The sequence below is a fragment of the Octodon degus genome, unplaced genomic scaffold (genome assembly GCF_000260255.1).
Source record: "Octodon degus isolate 3935 unplaced genomic scaffold, OctDeg1.0 scaffold00024, whole genome shotgun sequence".
In the NCBI taxonomy this organism is placed as follows: Eukaryota; Metazoa; Chordata; class Mammalia; order Rodentia; family Octodontidae; genus Octodon; species Octodon degus.
The window spans coordinates 20,215,439-20,234,680 of NW_004524600.1; the positions used below are offsets into that span (position 1 = coordinate 20,215,439).

The window sequence follows — 19,242 nt, forward strand, 5'->3', positions numbered from 1 at the left end:
TAACTATTTTGAATATACAGATACAAAATGTTCCTTCATTTGTATCCCCTTTTTTTGTTTAGTTTTGTCAGAGAAGGGTATTCCATTGTCATTTAAACATTGTAGGTGTGTGAATTCAGCAAAATATTCCAATATAGTCCAGACTCAGCACAAGCCCAGTCCCAGCAAGTGTGTGGGAGAGTTTCCACATTCTCCTGCGCCCACTGGACCCTTCTGGACCCAGCCTATGCCCAGTGCGTGAGAACTTCCGCCATGCTCATGGAACCCCTCCAGACCCAGCCCAAGCCCACTTCTGCAGCAGGAAGAAGCTGAGCAGAGCAGCCAGACCCAAGCCAGGCACAACTGGGTAAACTCAAACTTCATAGATCTGCACCTAAATTTCAGTAGGTGCTAAGGTTATAACTGCACCAAAGGTCTACACTAAAGGCCAGAGGACAGTGCTGTACAAAATGCGAAGAAACTTTTTAATGTAAGCTTGGCAAGACACATGTGCAAAATTTTCTTTTTCATTGGTTTACCTGTGGAGTTTTAGAGCTGATTTGGAGGAGCACGAGATGGTCCAGGGCTGGCATGGGCTTAGGCCCTGTGTTCTCCATTTTTGGATCCAGCTGCCCTGCAGTCAGTTATGCCCAGTGGCAAAAAGCTGAGCCAAGTTACTGAGACTAAGCTGCTGCCATTGCTCCAAACCCTGACTCTGCTACATACTGGACAGGCTCTTTAGTCTTTCTGTGCCTCAATTTCCTTATTTGTAAAATGGAGACAATGATCATACTTGCCTTTCAGGTCGGTGAAGCAGTAATTATTTATTTTTTATTTAAGTTTTTTCTTTCTAAAATGTTTTTGATACAGGGTTTCACTAAGCAGCTCAGACTCATAGTGATCCTCCTGTTTCAAGCCTTCCCAGTGCTGGGATTATAGGCATGCTCCACCATGAACAGTCTAGTGAAGCAGTAATTAAATAAGATGGTACATTGCATTTTTTTTTTTGTAGAGTGTGCTCTCATTGTTGCTACCAATTCTATGCATGTAAGACAATGTAGCAATAAAGGACCTTTATTGGCTTATGGTCCTGGGCCTGGATTATTCAGTAAAAAGAGCAAGGGGGACAGTGAGGACCACCACTTCTCATCTGCTTGGAATAAATTTCCAAAGCAAAGAAGGGAGATTTGTAGGTAGAAGGAAGAAGAAATGTTGGGTGAGTAAGAACCACACATGTCTCTTTCATAGGGGTAAAATTAAAGGGATCATAATGGGTAGGACAAAACACAGTTATCTTCATGACCAAAAGTATTAGTTTGTGAAAAACAGCTTAGTCTTGTTCCATGTGGCTCCTGGGATCAAGAATTGACCATATGGACAGAAGTTGCAGGAAATTAGAGTCTTTTAATTTAGGGGTAAAAGAGTGCGATTCTTTTCTTTTTAATTTTTAAGAGTAACTATTTGCAATACATGTAGTATTCGTGTATTCATCTTGGTGAATGCGTACATCTACACAATACAACTTGTTTCTTTTTACATTCCTTTCCCCTTCCCATTCACCTCACTTCTTGTGCCTCTCAGTTTCTTTCCCTACATTCATTTTTCTTGCTATTGGTATTTTAAGGTTACAATTATGATACATAATGTTTACATTCACTGTAGTTGTTAGATTCCTGTACATGGCACATCATAATTCATCTTCCTTTTTTCCCCTTCCCTTGCCCTTGATCTGCTACACCTCAACTGGGAGATGAACATTGCTGATGATGACCTTTAAACACGTGAAAAAGGAAATAGTATATTTAATGATAGGAGGGAGATGTAACAGTAAATACTTCTAATTTCATGACTCCTATAGGTGTGGGGCGTTTAGGCAATGAACAGGTTTTGAGGGATTGTTCTCTTAGAGGTTATATGACATTCAATCTCCCACAGTGCCAGTGATATGCTAATATATTTATCCATCACATGACTTCTCTGAGCTGTAGTCTGGATGTAATTTTATTTTTGTCTTTCATGTTTGACTCAACACAGTCTAATCCTTGCAAAACTATGTTTTCTGGAGATAGGGAGGGTCCCAAAACACAGGTAATTCTCAAGGCTGTTATTAGCTAATAATTTCAACAGGACTACTCAGCTTCTGGTATTATACTTCTGACTTTGGCATTAATGAATTTCCCCAAGGGAACAATTTAATTTATTAATCGATTTCATGTTAGGAAAATTAAATTCTTTCATCAGCAATGAGAATGGATGAATTCTTCACTGAGAGAAACATGTGGATGGGAATCTTGGTCATTTGCCTACTTATTACACAAATGTATATTTCATATGATACATTCCTTTAAATTTCTTATGAAAATAGGAAGAATATGAATTCAGTTTGTATTTCATTTTAGACTCTCTTGGCTGCTGCTACTCATAAGCTTTTCATAGTTTCTATCTTAGTTCCAATTTAGAGACAATTACCAACATAAATATCCTTTTGGAAAGTTTAAAATTTATTTGAATGAGATAGAACACTTTAATGAAATGAGAGCTATGATTATTTAGTAGGAAAGAGTTATGGTCTTTTGGATAGTTTTGTATAATCTTAAGCTACTTACTTAGTTTCAAAATAGGTTATGAAGAACCTGTCTGCCACACTTTTGTTATAAAATAAAATCATAGGTAATAGTTATGCTAGATTTTCTTTATTTAAAAAAATCCTTCTAAAATTCTTTGAAAACAAAGCAAAAACAAGACATGAGTCTAACTGCATTGTTCCAGAAGAGGGTATAGGAAGAATCTGAGTTCTTACTCCTCCCCTCTTCTACTGCTCCAGGAAGGCTAGACCTGCTCTTTGCAGTGGAATGTGAGCTCAGGAGAGGAGTATGAGTCCATGTCTTTCCTTGTGCCACTACCCCAGGATAGCCCAGCCTCATAGGGGACTCTGAGTTCCTCTCCTTCCTTCCTTCAGTGGTCCAGGACCACATGGCTGGTGAGAGAATTCTCAGATCACACCCCTTCCTCCACTGGTGGGCCTCAGGCCTCAGACCTGTGGAGATGCCATTGTCACTGTAGGATCCTGACTAAGTACACACGATGGACAGGTAGAACTAGAGGTATGGAAATATGCCATGCAACATTAGCAATAGGAGCCAACAGGTGATCTCTAACCTTTATTTTGGTTTTATTTTACTTCTGCTCTTCCTTTCTTTCATTAACTATCTCACTTGAGTTTATGATAATTTCATGCAAGTATACATTGTCACTTCTCTCTCTAGTTGATGCCAAAACTCCTATGCCTTCTCTTCCAATCCTTTGCTCCCGTGTCCTACAATTAATCAAAACCTGGGTAATTATCCTCAGTCCTCCAACCTTGCTCCTACTGTATTTAGCCTCACTAGTCTCTCCAGTCTACCCCCCATCTTCCTGACCTTCTTCCCATAACAGGTTAAAATCACTGTAATAATTGGAAAATCAGTGCATACAAGTTGCTGGTATAAGTTGGACTATATTTCTGTATGCCTTCCTGCTACAATTATAGATATCAGGTATAGTAAGAAGCCACGAGGCTGGGCAAACAGTTAAACAAAGGACAAAGACAAGGGAAAAACAACAGGTAAGCCACATGAAAAAGAATAAAACAATGCATATGAATTATAACTATCAACATAAATAGTCTCAAGTCATGAATCGAAAGAAACAGACTGCAGAATAGATCAAGAAGCAAGTTGCAGCAATACACTACATTCAATAAACACATTTTACCCAAAAATATGCATAGACTAAAAGTCAAAGGATGGGAAACAATTCTCCATGCCACAAGAACCAAGAAAAAAGCCAGAGCAGCTACTATATTTGCAGGCAATATAAACTTTCAGCCAAAACTGAGAAAAAGAGGCAAAGAAGGTCATTGTATACTTGTTTAGAGAAATCTCCAAGAGATAACAATGATAATTATTTATGCACAAACACAAATTTACCCAGTCACATAAAACAAATATTAACAGACATGATAAAACAAATAAGGACTATATACCCTAATACCCAACTCTTTGCAAATAGATGGATAGAGTAACTAGATGAAAAATTAGCAAAGAAATACTAGAATTAAAGCAAGTCTGTGAACAAATGGACTTGGTAAATCTCTACAGAGTGTTTCACACCAAAACATTAGAATACACATTCTTCTAAGCTGCACATGGAATATTTTTCAAAATAGATCATATATTAGTTGACAAAAGTGTTTAAGTAAATAGAGAGGAACTGAAGTTATCTCATGAATACCATCTGACTTTAGTGCAGTGAAACTGGAAATCAATGACAAAGAAAATCACAGAAGCTACATAAACACATAGAAATTAAACATAACCCTTTTGAACAATCAGTTGGTAACAGAGGATATTAAAGACAAAATTGAACAGTATATATGATTAGAGGATAATGTTTATATAGTATATTGAAATTGTGAGGTGCAGTGAAAGCAGTCCTACAGGGAAATTTATAGTGATGAACACACATAGGAAAACAGAGCAAGGTCAAATAAACAACCTAATGTTGAACTTCAAACTTCTAGAAAAAGAAAAAAAAAAAACAAATTCAAAGCTTATATGATGAAGGAAATTACAAAGAGCAGAAATTAAAGCAATAGAGATTAAGAAATCATTACAAAAAATCAGTGATTTAGAAAGTTGGTTCATTGAAAGGATAAATAAAATTGATAAAGCATTAGTCAACCTCATCAAAAGAGGAAAGAACACTACAAATTTAAGCAATGAGGAATTAAAAGGTAGAAATCACAGTGTTTCCACAGAAACCCAACACCTTCTCTGAAAACCTATATTCTAATGAGGTAGAAAACACAAGAGTGGAAAGATTCCTAGACATAATCAAATTGTCAAAACTAAACCAAGAAGTTATAAAAACTCTACATAACCTGATAAAAGCCATTATATTTGAAAATGTAATTAAAAATTTACCACCAAAGAAAAGTCAAGGCTCTACCAGATTCACTATTGAATTTTACAAGAAATTTAGAGACGAGCTAATGACATGAATGAGGAAACTCTTCAAGATAATTGAAAGGGAAGTAATACTTTCAAAATCATTCCTGGAAGCAAGTATTATCCTGATTCCAAAACCAGAGAAGACCCTAACCAAAAAAGAGAACTATAAGCCAATTTTCCATATGAATGTGGATGCAAAAAATCCTTAATAAGATACTTAAAAACAAAATGCAGCAAATCATAAAGAAGATTATACATCATAACCAAGTAGGATTCATTCTATGGGTGCACGATGATTCAACACATGCAGATTAATAAATGTAATGCACCATATTAACATAGTCAAAGGTAAAAAATGCATGACCATCTCAATACATGCAGAAAAACATTTGACAAAGTTCAACACCCATTCATGATAAAAACCCTACAGTAAAAATTGCAATAGATGGTCTTTACCTCAATCTTATAAGACCATCTATGACAAACCAACAGCTAACATCATATCAAATTATCAAATATAGAAAGCTTTCATTTAAAAGCAGGAACAAGACAAGGATGTTCATTATCACCACTTCTATTCAATATAGTTTGAAAACATTAGCCAGAGCACTTAAACAAGAGAAAATTACAAGAAGAATAAAGATAAGAAAGAAGTTAAACTATCATTATTTGAAGATTACATGATACTCTACATAGAAGATCACCCAAATTCCACCAAAAATTTGTAGATTTAATAGCCAAACTAAGTAGTGTACCAGAAAAAAAGTCAACACTCAAAAACTAATGGGATTCCTATACACAAGAAACAAATTGACAGAGAACTAAATTAGGGAAAGGCACCATTCACAATGGCATAAAAAATGAAATACTTAGGAATCAATCTAACAAGAATGTAAAAGACCTGTACAGTGAAAATTACAGTCCCTTAAAAAAAGATCAAAGATAATATTTTTTAAAAATGGAAAGATATCCCTTGCTCTTGGATAGTAAGAACCAGCATAGAGAAAATAGTCATACTCCTAAAACTGCTACATAGATTTAATGCAATCCCAATCAAAATACTATTAGCACATGCATTACAGATCTAGAGAAAGCACTCCTAAGCTTCATTTGTAAGGAGAAGAGACCTAGAACAGCAAAAGCAATTTTAGTCAACAAAAGCAAGTCAGGAGACATCACAATCCCAGACCTGAAATTATACTACAAAGCTACTGTGATAAAATCAGTATAGTACTGGCAAAATAACAGACCCAAGGATCAATGGAATAACATAGAAGATGTAGGTGCAACCTCAAACACACTCAGCCACCTTATCTTTGACAAAGGAGCCAAACAGTTTCACTGGATTAAAGATAATTTAATAAATGGTTCTGGAAGCACTGACTTTCTTCATGCCAAAGATTAAAATTATAACCATGTCTATCACCATACACTAAGCTAAAGACAAAATGGGTAAAAAAGTTAAAATAGAAATACTGAATTTACTGAAAGAGAAAATAGGTAGAAAACTTGAAGACATAAATATAGGCAGAGACTCCATGAACAAAACCCAGACTGCAAGAGAAATACTACAACGAATCAACAAATGGGGATCTCACCTTATTAAAAAACCTTTGCACAATAAAAAAAATTACCAATAGGGTCAAAAGACCATCTTCATAGATAGTTAAGACAGTTAACATAGCTAGTTTCTCTTAGTTCCTTGAAAAGAAAGGCTTCTGCTAATGTTGTTTGGACAAGCTATCATTCCTATATCTTGTGCTCGCAATAGCTGCTAAGAGGACAGCACTATTCAATGTATTAATTATTGTAACTCTCCTACTCACCGGTTTTGAAACTCTGTTTTATTTTTATTTTTTCTCTTAAAAAAAGAATCTAGAGAAGAAGGTCTTGGAAAGGAAATCTCATAAGACATACTGCAAATAAATCTCAAAAGATTTATTTTGAGAATCCTTACTTTGGGAATTCCTGCTAGAATCCTTAGTCCTCCAAACCTTGTATATTTGTGTTGAGACAAGATAAACTGAAAATTAAACAGACATAGCTATTTAAATTTTGATGACAGGAAAAATGACTCAATTTTCTCTTTTTTTCATTGATTTGATTTTGTTCAACTCATATATTATTTCAGCATTTTACGGGGAGAAGTACTATAGCTTTTTGCATTTGCTGTGGTGACTTACAATTCCCCCCTCCCCGAGGCAATTGGTTATTGGCAGTACTCAGCAGGATTCAATGTCATATAAATACACTTAAATCTCCAAATGGATTTTTAAAAACTTTATAATATGTGAAATAATGCTATTTTTGTTCAATTTTTCTTCTTTTCCTCTTGAATTTAAAATTAAAATCTGAGCTGGGTGTGTAGCTCCACCCCTTTAATCCCAGCGTTCAGAGAGGCTGAGACAAAAAGATAACAATTTTGATCCTCATTTGGGCAATTTAACAAGTTAGTGAGATTTTATATCTAAGTAAGAAAATAAATAAATAAATGAATGGCTAGGGATATAGATCATTTCAAATGTCCTTGGTTCAATCCCAAGCAGCACACCTACACCTACTCCCCACCCCAACAAACCTGTTTGTAAAATAGAGGATCATTTGTGTTGTAAGTCAAGAAGACTGTGTGTGATATAGACAGAACAATTAGTGGTTTTGAATTTGTTGAGATTCTAGTGCTGCTTTAGAATTATAATTCTTTTGCAGCCTAAAACTTGATTTTTATGCAATATCAAAGATGCTACTTATTTACTCCAATGATTTTGAACATCAGTTGACAATGTATTTTAAAATTTTATACTAGGAAAATTTAGGCCACAAAATTTAAAATAAAAAAACTTTAAATATGAAATTTATGATTTAAACATGAGAATTTGTCTGCATCTTGACCTGTGTGTTTCTTATGATGTTCCTAAATTCCTAGTAGTCCTTGAATTATTGAATTTAGGATCTTTCTCTATTATTGGTCTCCATTTCTGAAAATCACATGTGGAATTTAGAAATGTAGACATTATCAATCTTCTTTGTAGACCTTCTGAAGAATAATATACAGAAATGGAGCTGTTTTTTGAGAAGGATTTCACTGCATCATATTTCATGCTGGCCTTGAATGTGCAGAGTTCCTCCTGCCTCAGTCTCCCACATGCTGGAATTACAGGCACGCATCACCATGCATGGACAGAAACAGAGTTTTAAAACTAATTATTTTTTAAAGTTTCCTGGTGATTATAACTATTTTGCATGCTTGGAAGCCCTTGCTCATTGCAATTATTAGGTTCCTTTTCTACACATTGTGCTTAATGAAGATTATACTACGTTTCCTTCTCCGGATTGGAAGTTTATTTTATTTTATTTTATTATTTTATTTTTTGACAGAACTGGGGATTGAACTCAGGCCCTTGCGCTTGCCAGGGAAGCACTTATTCTACTAAGCCACCTCCCTGGCCCCGAAAGCTTCTTATTGATAATACTTAAAATACAATGCTGAGTTGTATTTTTAAATGTTCTAAAATAACTTTCACAGGTTGAGAATTTAAAATCCTTTATGAATAACTGACTGTAGATTGTGTTTTGAATAACAGGAGTATGAGTGTCTTTATTAAAAAGATGCAGATATGCTTGTGATATGTTTGAAATGTTTCCTCTTCCATTTATCATTGTTAATAGGCAATATTTATTTGCCCTGGTGGCTGTTGTTCAGTCCCATGCATGGGCCCTCACAACCAGCACACAATCTAAGGAGTTTTTAAAAAAAATTCATAAATTCAGGTGTTATCCACCTACATCCCTGTCTAAATTCAGTGATGACTCCATCTTGAATTGAAGGAGTGATGATATTTTCGTATGATAAAAGACTGTAATATCGTCACGTGAAAGTTATAAAAACAAGCAAGAAGCCAATTGTCTTAGCTGCCTTTCTCCTTTCTGAAACACAAGAGCAACCACCTGCATCTTAGGAGAGGCTTAGTGTGGCTCGATTCAGAAGTGTCAGTCCACAAGTAGCACGCTAAAAATGGAAACTGCCTGGCAGAAAGGCCTGGTTGGAGGGAAGTGGCTCACCTCACGACAGCAAGGTGAAGACAGCGTGGAGGGAGGAGGCGAGGAGAGAGATGCACTGGCCAGGTCACATCCCCAGGACCACTGCTCATGCCCAGGCCCCACAGCGTGTGAGCGGTCAGTACATCAGCGGCCCAATCCGCTGATGGGTATAGCACTCCCGTGGTCCATTCACCTTTCCAACATATGGGATTTTGTGGGACCTACACAGCTTGAAATCATAGTACTTTGTAGTTTAGTGTGCTTTCTTTCTTTCTTTCTTTCTTTCTTTCTTTCTTTCTTTCTTTCTTTCTTTCTTTCTTTCTTTCTTTCTTCCTTCCTTCCTTCCTTCCTTCCTTCCTTCCTTCCTTCCTTCCTTCCTTTCTTTCTTTGTTTCTGGTGGTACTGGGGATGAGACTCAGGACCTTGCTCTTGCCAGGCAAGCACTTATTCCACTGAGCTGTCTCCCGGGCCCTAGGGTGACTTTGAGATTTAATTTTTATGTGCCATCACCATCACTGCTAGTATCTCTACTACCTGCCATTGTTTACTATATGCTCAGCGCTATGCAAAGTGTTTCAGGTACTCGATCTTACCTATCTATGGCTTTGGTGGCAACTCCAGTACTAGAAAGGAGAGAAATGAGCATCAGCATTTCAGTAATTTGTCTAAGCTGATGCAGCTGTAAGGTGGAGGAGACGGATTTAACTTGTTGTTCTTTGTCTTGTCTGCTCTTCTCCTATGGTAAATACTCCAAAATCAAAGAACAGTGTTCTCTGTTCTCTGCCAGGCTTTGTGCCTGTCCTTGAGGAAACAAAGATAAATACCTCATGGCTGCTACCCATGAGGAGCTTAAGTCGTGGAAAAGACTATTTCATGCAGCTTTCCTCTGATTGTTATTCCAGATTCTCAACTTGATTGGCTTGAGAGATGCCTAGGAAATTAGTAAAGCACACTTCTGAATGTTGCATGCTGTTTGGGTGGGTTCTAGAGGTGCGACATTAGGGATCATATCTGGTCCCTGGTCCTTCCCTTTCTGGCCTCTTCATCTTTCTGCTTCACAGAGAGCATGAGTCAAGCAGTTTTCCTACTGTGATCTTGGGCTGGGGATATGGCTCAGGGGCACAAGTGCCTGCCTGGCAAGTACAAGGACATGAATTTAGTTCCTGGTACCAAGAAAAGAAAAGAAATTCTGCTAGGACCTTCTGCCATCATGTTCCTGCCTTGGACCCACCTAACCATGGGCTGAAATCTCTGAAATCCTGAGCCAAAATAAACATCTCCTTCTTTAAGTTGCAGATGTCAGGTATTTTGTCCAAGCAACAGGAAGCTGGCCAATACCAATCTTAAAGTTATTTCTTTGTCTAATAAGTTTATCCCTTAATGAAGGTCACCAGAACAAAATTTGAATGTCACTGAAGTATGACACAGAAAGGATTATAAATTGCAAAGAATAAGTTATATAAGAACATCCCTTAGGAAATCATGAATGTCTAATACATACAATTTCATTTAATACTCTGAAAAATCTGATAGTATGCATTGTAAAAATAAGGTTTAGTGATTAGCTAGTTGTCTGACCAGTTTTGCATGTGGAACAACGGCTCTGAAGATGACAGTGTGCAATATAAGAAGCATTGTTAATTTCCTATCATCTTGTTTTGAAATTCTGTATCATTTTTTTATTTTACTTCTTATTTTCTTTACAAAAAAAAAGAGATGTAGCAAGGGTAAACGGGAGGCTCAGAGGTGAAGCAGTAGCCTAAATATCTAACTTTTAAGTAGAAATACCAGGATTTTAGGCCGATCTGGGGCATCAAAGGCTTTTGCTTTTCTATTGATTCATGCTGACACCCACATGTGCTAGTGCCTAATTTTTAGTCTGGTATCTTTAAAAAGAAAAGGTTCATCAGAGTATCAAGTGCTACTGTTACATACCAGGTAGATTAGCAGACTACATGTTAAATAATTCAGTACAAATTATAGAATAAGTAATCTTACCAGACAAGCTTTGTTAGGTGACCTCCATTCAAAGGTTGTATTTCACCTATTTTTTTTTTTTTTTGTCAATTCTTGGCAACAAAGTCTTCACTGTACTAGTCAGTGAGGAATCCACTGAAAGCTCAGAGGTCACAGTAAATGAGCACCAGGATGGATTTGTTAGCTTGAGACCACATAACAAATATATCATTACAAATGACCCAACACATACCATGTAAGAAGAACTATAAACATTTAATTTATATGTACCAATTTAACTTTCTACTTGGATTCCTAAGGACTTATTGGGATATTTAGCTTTAAGAGCCTAAGGAATCAACTTCTTTCTGTTTCTCTGGATTTCTCTTCCACACTCACAAGTCACTGTTTTGGTCACCACGTTCCTGTCCCACCCTGGCTTGCTTCAATTCCATCAAGTTTTTATTGCACTGACAGGAAATTCTTGGTCTCTGTCCATATGATTGTTATTCAAAGGTAGCGTAAGTCTTTCTCTGCTCTTCATAGAGTGGAATCTTATAGCACATAGCACTTTCTGTTGGGTAACTTCTATCGCAGCTCCTCTTGTTGGTATGGAACTGAAGCCCTGCCCTGGCCTGTAACTCATTTTCCATGTTGTTCTCTATGTCAGTAAGAAGGGATATTACTTATTTCCTCATATAAGATGAAATTACAAGTAAGACCCAAATAAAGTTAGGTGCGAATCTCATGTTGTATAGAAGAATGGATGTTGTAATGCTTCATGTTTAATTATTACTGCACAGGCACATTCATTTGTAGTTTTTCAGTTTTACTCTTTCATTGTGTTTTTCCTAAATATGTGACCTCAAAAAACAATCAACTCTCTTGCAAGAGTTAGCATGGCTTCTTTGAGAGCCGTGAAACAGTACTAAAATCTTTTCCTGTTTAATTGTCTCATGTTGGGCCTAAGATGGAGATGAACCTATAGGAAATTTATTAGCAATGCACTTGGGGTTCCTAATGTGGGGTCACTTTTGGGAAATGAGTTAAGGAGGGAAGCCAACAGGATAGAATAGGCCCTTAGGGTACAGTCATGGCAAAGCCTGGTTTAACTCAGAGGGAGGTTTTAAGCTGGTACACACTACTCACCACAGTTGTTACAAAGGGTTGGCCTTTTACACCTGTGCATTGACAAGTTTTTGCATAACTTCTTTAGCTATGTCAATTCTCCAACCAGCGGCGACTTGTGCAAAAATGTTAGTAGCTGAGAGCTCTGCCAGGATCTAGAGAACAGATCCATCAGGGGTAAAGATCGACCCCAACAGCAGAAGGTGGTATCTGTGATACTAGTGTTTCATAAAAAGGAAACAGTGACATAGATTCAACCATTTTTTTCTCAGTTTGGTCCAGCCATTCCTCTTTCTAATAGCATTAAGCTTGAATCTAACATTTCTCCCAGCATGAATGGTAATCTGATATCTGAAAAGAGTATATTCTGAGCCCTTGTATTTGTTGGCAGATATTTCTTTTCTTTCATTTCTTCACTGTCCTTCCCAGCCTCTTCTCTCAACAGTCAAAGCTATCACATTCTTTGATATTTTATAATAAACAAACTATGCACAGCGATGTTTTGACAACCCTCATTTTTGTGTGTATTTTATAATACCCTCACAGAATATGACATAATTAATGTGAAAGAGTGGAGCTGATGAACAGTAGTTTTTATTATTTTCAAATTTTTCTACCAAGATTCCAAGATTCCAAAAACAAACTTAAATGAAGTCTGCCTTTTTTCTGTCCTGAGTAGGGCAGTCATTCTTTTTGCATATTATCTATCTGAGATGTACAGCAGGATTAGAGTACTAATTCTGAGGCCAAATAATACATACAACTACCAGGTACATAACACACAGAAATCTGTCTTACAATATGGGTTTTACTAGTTTACACAGGTAGAAGAAGAAAGAGATGGGGACAAAGAATTAATTCTAAAGCAAAAGACAATATGCTTTTAAGGGATCAAAGAAGAGATTGATGGTAAAGTCAGAAACTGTGTAAATCTCTGAAGGCATTTGATATAATAATCACCACTAAGCTCTCATTAAGGTTTATTATGTTCAAGGTCATATCCTATGTGCTTTGGATACAAAAATGAGTGAGGATTAGTATCTGCTCTCAACCTCCAATGGTATCTATTCCTAACGCATAAGGAAGGTTTGCTTAAGGGGATGTAGTCTCAGAATGTCCACATGCATGCTTTCTGAGGAAATACTGTTCTTCTTTGACATAACTACTATTATAGGTTAGTTAAATATTTATATGATGAACAAGTATATATTGGGTAAGAAGTCTAATTATAACTGTCATGATATGCTTGTTATAACTGGGAGTATTTGCTACTCTAATTGGAGAAACTGGGGAGAAATTGATGAACTGGTAAGAAAGAAGATGAACTTGACAGCATGTTGAACGTTGTGTTTGTTGAGCTGGGCCAGAAAAATGTGCCCAGGGATAAAGTTTAGGAGATCAATTTTTCTTATTATGGGTTAGAACATTATGAAGGTATAGAATGAAAGATTTCAATGTATATTTGTTATATACAAAGATGCTTTGACTAAGGCATGCTATAAGAAAATGGGGAGTGGGGGAATGATCAAAGTCCCTGCTGTGTATTAGCAATGCTACTGGGAAATGTATTAAACTTTGCTTTTCTTTCATATTTTGAAGCTAATATTTGGCCTACTTCTATAATGAGAATGGACTCTTAAAACTGTGAAGTATGATGGAAATGTCAAATTATACAGTGTGATCTATCAAGGGTGATCAAAATAGGAAATTAGGAATTATCATAGATTTTTGCCTAAAAATCCAGTGATCAGAAGAGTACTAAAAACCTTACAAATTTTAGAAATAACAATTTTAATTTTAAAAAATCTTTTAAAAAATTTATTTGATTATTACAGGGTCTTGTTACACCCCCAGACTCATACTGATCTTCTTGGCTCAGCCTCCTCTGCACTGGGATTACAGGTGTGTTCCACAACACCTGGTTTTGGTGGCTGGTCAGGCATTGCATGTGGTATAGGGGATTGAACCTGGGTCCTTGCACTTGCCAGACAGGCCCTTGGACTGCTGAGTTGTCTCCCCAGCCAAATGAGAATTTTAAATGACCATGAGAATATTATGCATCATATGGGGAAAAATATCTCTTTCACAGCAAAATCTTGTGTATCTGCACCTGAATGAAGAAATTTACACAAGTACCTGGCCATGTAAAGAGTCAAATGTAAGTGGTGTATGTACACAAAGAGAAGAAATACTGATACTATTTAATCCTGTTGTTATTGAGTAGTATCAGTAAATTGACAGTATAATCTGTGATTTGAAATCTATAAAAATAACTATGTCGATGTTCCAACACTATAGGGAACACTGGATTTTGGGAGCAGCTATCTTTCAAAACTTGAATGTTGTGCTGAGATAAAAAGATGAAAATTCTATTTTACCCAAAAAGTTATTATTATTATTATTATTATTATTATTATTATTATTATTATTTATGTATTTAGTATAGAGTCTACAGCATCTCACTATGTAGACTGAACTTGTAGTGATTCTCCTGTTTTCAGCCTCCCAAGCACTGGGATTACAGGCATGCGCCACCACACCCATTCTCAATCACTGTCTCAGGGTGCTCTGGGAGTGCCCGGCATGACATACCTGGGATCGAACTCCAGTCCCTGTGACTGCCTAAGCAGGCACTTTAATCCACTGTGCTATCTGGCTGACCCTCCAAGGGGCTATTATTCTCAGAGAGTGTATTTACTATCTATGGAGCAAGAGATGCCAAGAGGCTTCACTGAGCATCTTTTCTTATGCTTCTTAGAGTGGGGTTAGAATGACAGAGGCAGATTGTGCCGATTTTATCTGCTTAGATGAAGGATGTGACATTTTGGGGGCTTTGCCTAGATGTCTTGGCAGTGACCTGCTTTTTCCTAAAGGAGGTTTAAGGAAAGGGTGGAAAGGATGAGGATGCCTGCCCATAGCACTTGGCTGTCAGTCCTGTCACCCTCTATGCCCAAGAGATTGCAGGGCTACTGGGATTCTTTGAAACAAAGGCCACTAATCTGCACTTAGTTTAAGCTACATCTAGAGTTCTGAAAGTCTTTATTTTATTTTTTTCCTTTTCTGTACTAGGAATTAAAAGTGTCATGGGTACTCTACTGCTGAGCTCCACTCCTAGGCTCTGGAAGTCTTTTAATGAATGAATCAGTCAATCATTAGACATTTTTAAGCATTTTTTTTCTTTTTTTAAAGAGTACAAATTAGAATTAAAACAGAAGAAATTACAAGTGATACAGATTTTCACTTAACAAAGTAATACAAATTTCACAACAGTTGTTGTAATACACAGTGTCTTCCAACCAGATATTCATATTACCATATAATATGTGTAAAACTGGAAGAAGAAAGAAATGTATACAAAATTAAGGAGACAAAAAGCACAAACAACTAAAAAAAGGAGACGAAACAAATTAAAGTATTATCTGCTTCTTTCCATAGACCTGCAGAAATGCACAGTACAGTTGTCAAAACCATCCTGCTTACATATATAGATAAATCTTTTCTCCCCACTCCCTCTCCTGCCCTTCTTCTCAGCTCAATAACTCTTTACTTTTGAGTAAGTTCATTCCCTTTTTACCAGTGTCTATTGTACCCTTTAGATTTCATTTTCCTCTTTCAGGTTCTCACACTAAGGAGACAATATGATGTTTGCACATGTGGGTCTTTTTAAGCATTTCTTCTGTACCTAGGGATTGTGCTTGTCTTTGGTGTGAGTATAGCTACCTATTTTCTTAATAAAGTACCTACTTGCTTAATAAAGCAAGTACCTTTATTAATAGATTGTTGTTGGACTTTAGGTATTGATATCAAAGTAATATTACCCCACAAGTCTCATTATTAAATCACTTTGGCTGCTTTTGCTTTTAGTTGCAATTACTCGACCCTCCCTCTTTTGTAAGTAACAATAATTTTTAGTGAATAATTGAGAGCAACAAATCTGACACAAACATCCCGTGGGCAAGACCTATTTATTTTCACACAACAGCTTAATGACTTTCAATTCTGGTTGTATGACAAGTAGAGAAAAAAATCCAAATACCTGACCAAATTATACATAATTGAGGACTATGACATCTTAGGGAAATGCAGTTATACTGTCAAACAAGAGCATTTTAATTCACAGAAACTATAATTTCCTTTTTTCCCCTATTTCTACATCATGCTGACTTTTATTATTTAAATAAGGCCTTTTTTCAGAGGTTGTGTACTGGCCTATGAAACAATGTAATCATGCATCCTTAGATTGGACTCCATTTATCTCAGTGTCCTAACAGCTTCTCTGTAGTGTTCTGTTTAGAAGGAGTATGAGACAAGGGGATATTTGACACACTCCAGAAAAAACATGACATAATATCACTTTGATCAACAAAACAACCCTACAGCACTTTCACTGTTTGGAGAACAGCTCCAGATTCAAAGATAAAAGAGATATAACTAATTCTCCTGGGTTATGTAATAAATATTAGTTGATCATCTACTATGTAGAAAGTATTGTGGTATGCTCTGAGAATTTATCAGTCAACACAATTCTCTGTTCTCAGAGAGCTAATATCCTAGCAGCAAGGTACCGAACACAAATAACTAGATTATGTAATACTGAGGAAACTGAATGCTAAGAAACTCCAGAGCAGGGTTCTGGGGACGGAGATAACCAGATGAGTTACATTTTAAATATAGTGGTGCTGATAGGCTGCATTGAGATGCTAACAACTGTGCAAAGAAATGAAAGTGAGCATGCTAGTGTCCTAAGGCTGCCACAACAAAGCACCACAATGAAGAGGCTACAAACAAGGAGCACTGAAGTATCTCATAGTCCTGGAAGCTGGGTGTTTGATATCAAGCTATTGACAAGGCTCTGCTCCCACAAGTAGCTCTAGGGAAGAGCCTCTTTGCCTCTTCCTGGTATCCAGTGATTACCAGCAGTACTGGGTATTCCTCAGCTCCAGTCTCCAGCTCTGTCTCCTCACATAGCCTTCTTCCCTGTGTGTGTCTCTGTGAGCCCATTTTTTTTAAAAAGAACACATCATATTGGATTAAGACTTTCTCTGAGGACCTCATCTTAACTTGTTTACAAATTCTCCATTTACAAATAAGGCCATATTCATAGCTAGTAGGTACAGGGAAGCAGGATTTCATATCTGTGAGGGACACAATTCAACACTATAATGCTGAGTCAACCAGCCATGTGGGCAGAAATGCTTGAGCCCAGAACCCAGTGTAAGTGTTCCAAGAAAAAAGCACAACTGGCAATTGAGAAACACCAAGGAGGCTGTTTTTCTGTTACAGTGTGCATGAGCGAGGGCAGAATGAGATGCCATCAGAGGAGAGCCAGGGCTTTGGAGGCCATTTGTGAACTTTGCTTTTTAACACAGCTGAAAAATATCTCTGGTGTTTTGGTTTACATCTGTAAAAGTCACACTGTCATGTTAAAAATTCCAGAGGCAAAGCAGGATGCCAAGAAACTGATCAGAAGTATATTGTAGTTCTCCAGATGAAAGAGGACGGTGACTTGGACCAGGGTGTTGTGAGTGGATGATTCTAGATGTATTTTAAGGATGAGTTCAAGGGTTTCCTGATAGTTTGGGTGTAAGGAAGAATCAAGTCTGACTCTAAGGACATGATCTACTGGAAGGATGGAATTGCAGTAAGTGATCAGGGCTGCCTTCTGGAATGGCATGTGTGATGGCAGGATGGGATGCTCCCATAAGGTGGTGACATCTTTGATGTGTCTTTTTAATAACGGGATGCAGATGCTGGATAATCAGTTGTGTATCAAAGGCTGGAGTTCAGGGGAAAGATCTGGCAGAAGAGTGGCCTCTCTTCAGAGTATCTGTGCAGATTAGGGAAAGGTACCACTCTGCGGCAGCAAAGCTTAACTCTTGTTTGTGAAGCCCTGCTTCTTGACCGCTGGGGGCATTCACACTGTACTAGCTCTGATTTCACCATAGTGGGCAGTGTGCCCTTAAAAGTCATTTCTTTCCTCCCCTCTCTGTAGGAAGCTGGACCCTAGTTTCATTCCTCTTGGGCAGAATGACTTTGGACCAGTGTGAGGAGGGTAGGAAATTAAAGCAGGGGAAGCAAAAGACTGATGCTATGCTATTCTTCATAGGGAGTCAGAAGTTCTTTCCTTCTTTGGCCATGCCAAGTAAGGAGAGGCTCATAGAGGAAACCAGGCCACACCTCCTCCTCCATAGCTCAGAGTACGTTCCAAACATGCAAATCATTTCCTTGTTTTCCAGGGAGACACAGAACTTCATTTCTGGTCATGTATTACATAGTGACATTTTAATTAACTGTGAACTATAGGGGTGAGGGTAGTCTCATAAATTGTAATGGAAGTGGAAAACTGCTATTGCCAGGGATGCCTAACATGGTGGTATAACACATGACTTACAGGTTGTGGGGATGCTACTGTGCTGCTAAATATAGAAAAAGATAATACTATTATGTACAATGTATAATAATTGATACTGATAATGAATAACTGTGCTGTATATTTATGTGTTTTTATACCACACGTTTAATGGTTATTTTATTGTATTGGAACTTCTAAAAAAAGAAATTTGACTATAAGACTATGTTGGGTTATGCCATACATGTTGAGTTTACCATGTTTTGGTTGTACCAGAGGCTATAATGAGTAACTGACATATTATTTAGGAAGTTCTATTATATGCACAACAGGAAAAAATTGCCTAAGGACATGCTTCTCAGAACATGTCCCTGTCAGTAAGTGATGCATGTCTATACACTCATTTTTAGTTTATGCCTGAAAGATGCTCAGTGGCTATTTACTAAATGTTAGGGTTATAAAATTTTGATGTTAAAAATGAATCTAGTACCCTTTGAGGCTACTGAAGACTCTAAGTCAGTGTTCTGCTAAGAAGTGAGGGACCCCCGCATACAGGGAATTTATGCATGGTCTGTTCTGTGCAACCTTCGCAGGGCGATTGGACTTAAACTTCAGACAGGATCTTTCCTGGGATTGTGCCACCACGGCATTGTACTGAGCTTGGCATGCTTACCAATTGCCCTTCTTTTGACATTTAAGTGAAAAATAGCTATTAATTTACACTTTCCATTTTGAATTGACTGTGTTACTGGCTTTCTAATTGAAGCTGCAGTATACAAGGAGTGATATATCAAACAAAAA

At 37.1% G+C, this 19,242-nt stretch overlaps 1 protein-coding gene across 1 annotated transcript in view; it reads left to right on the forward strand.

Moving 5' to 3' along the window:
• The window catches only part of Grm1 (glutamate metabotropic receptor 1), a 463,945-nt gene that overhangs the window by 31,862 nt on the left and 412,841 nt on the right, over positions 1–19,242 (forward strand). Inside the window, exon 3 of the mRNA XM_004628592.1 lies at positions 10,150–10,167. Coding sequence (XP_004628649.1) covers positions 10,150–10,167 — 18 coding nt within the window. The remainder of the gene's footprint in view (positions 1–10,149; positions 10,168–19,242) is intronic.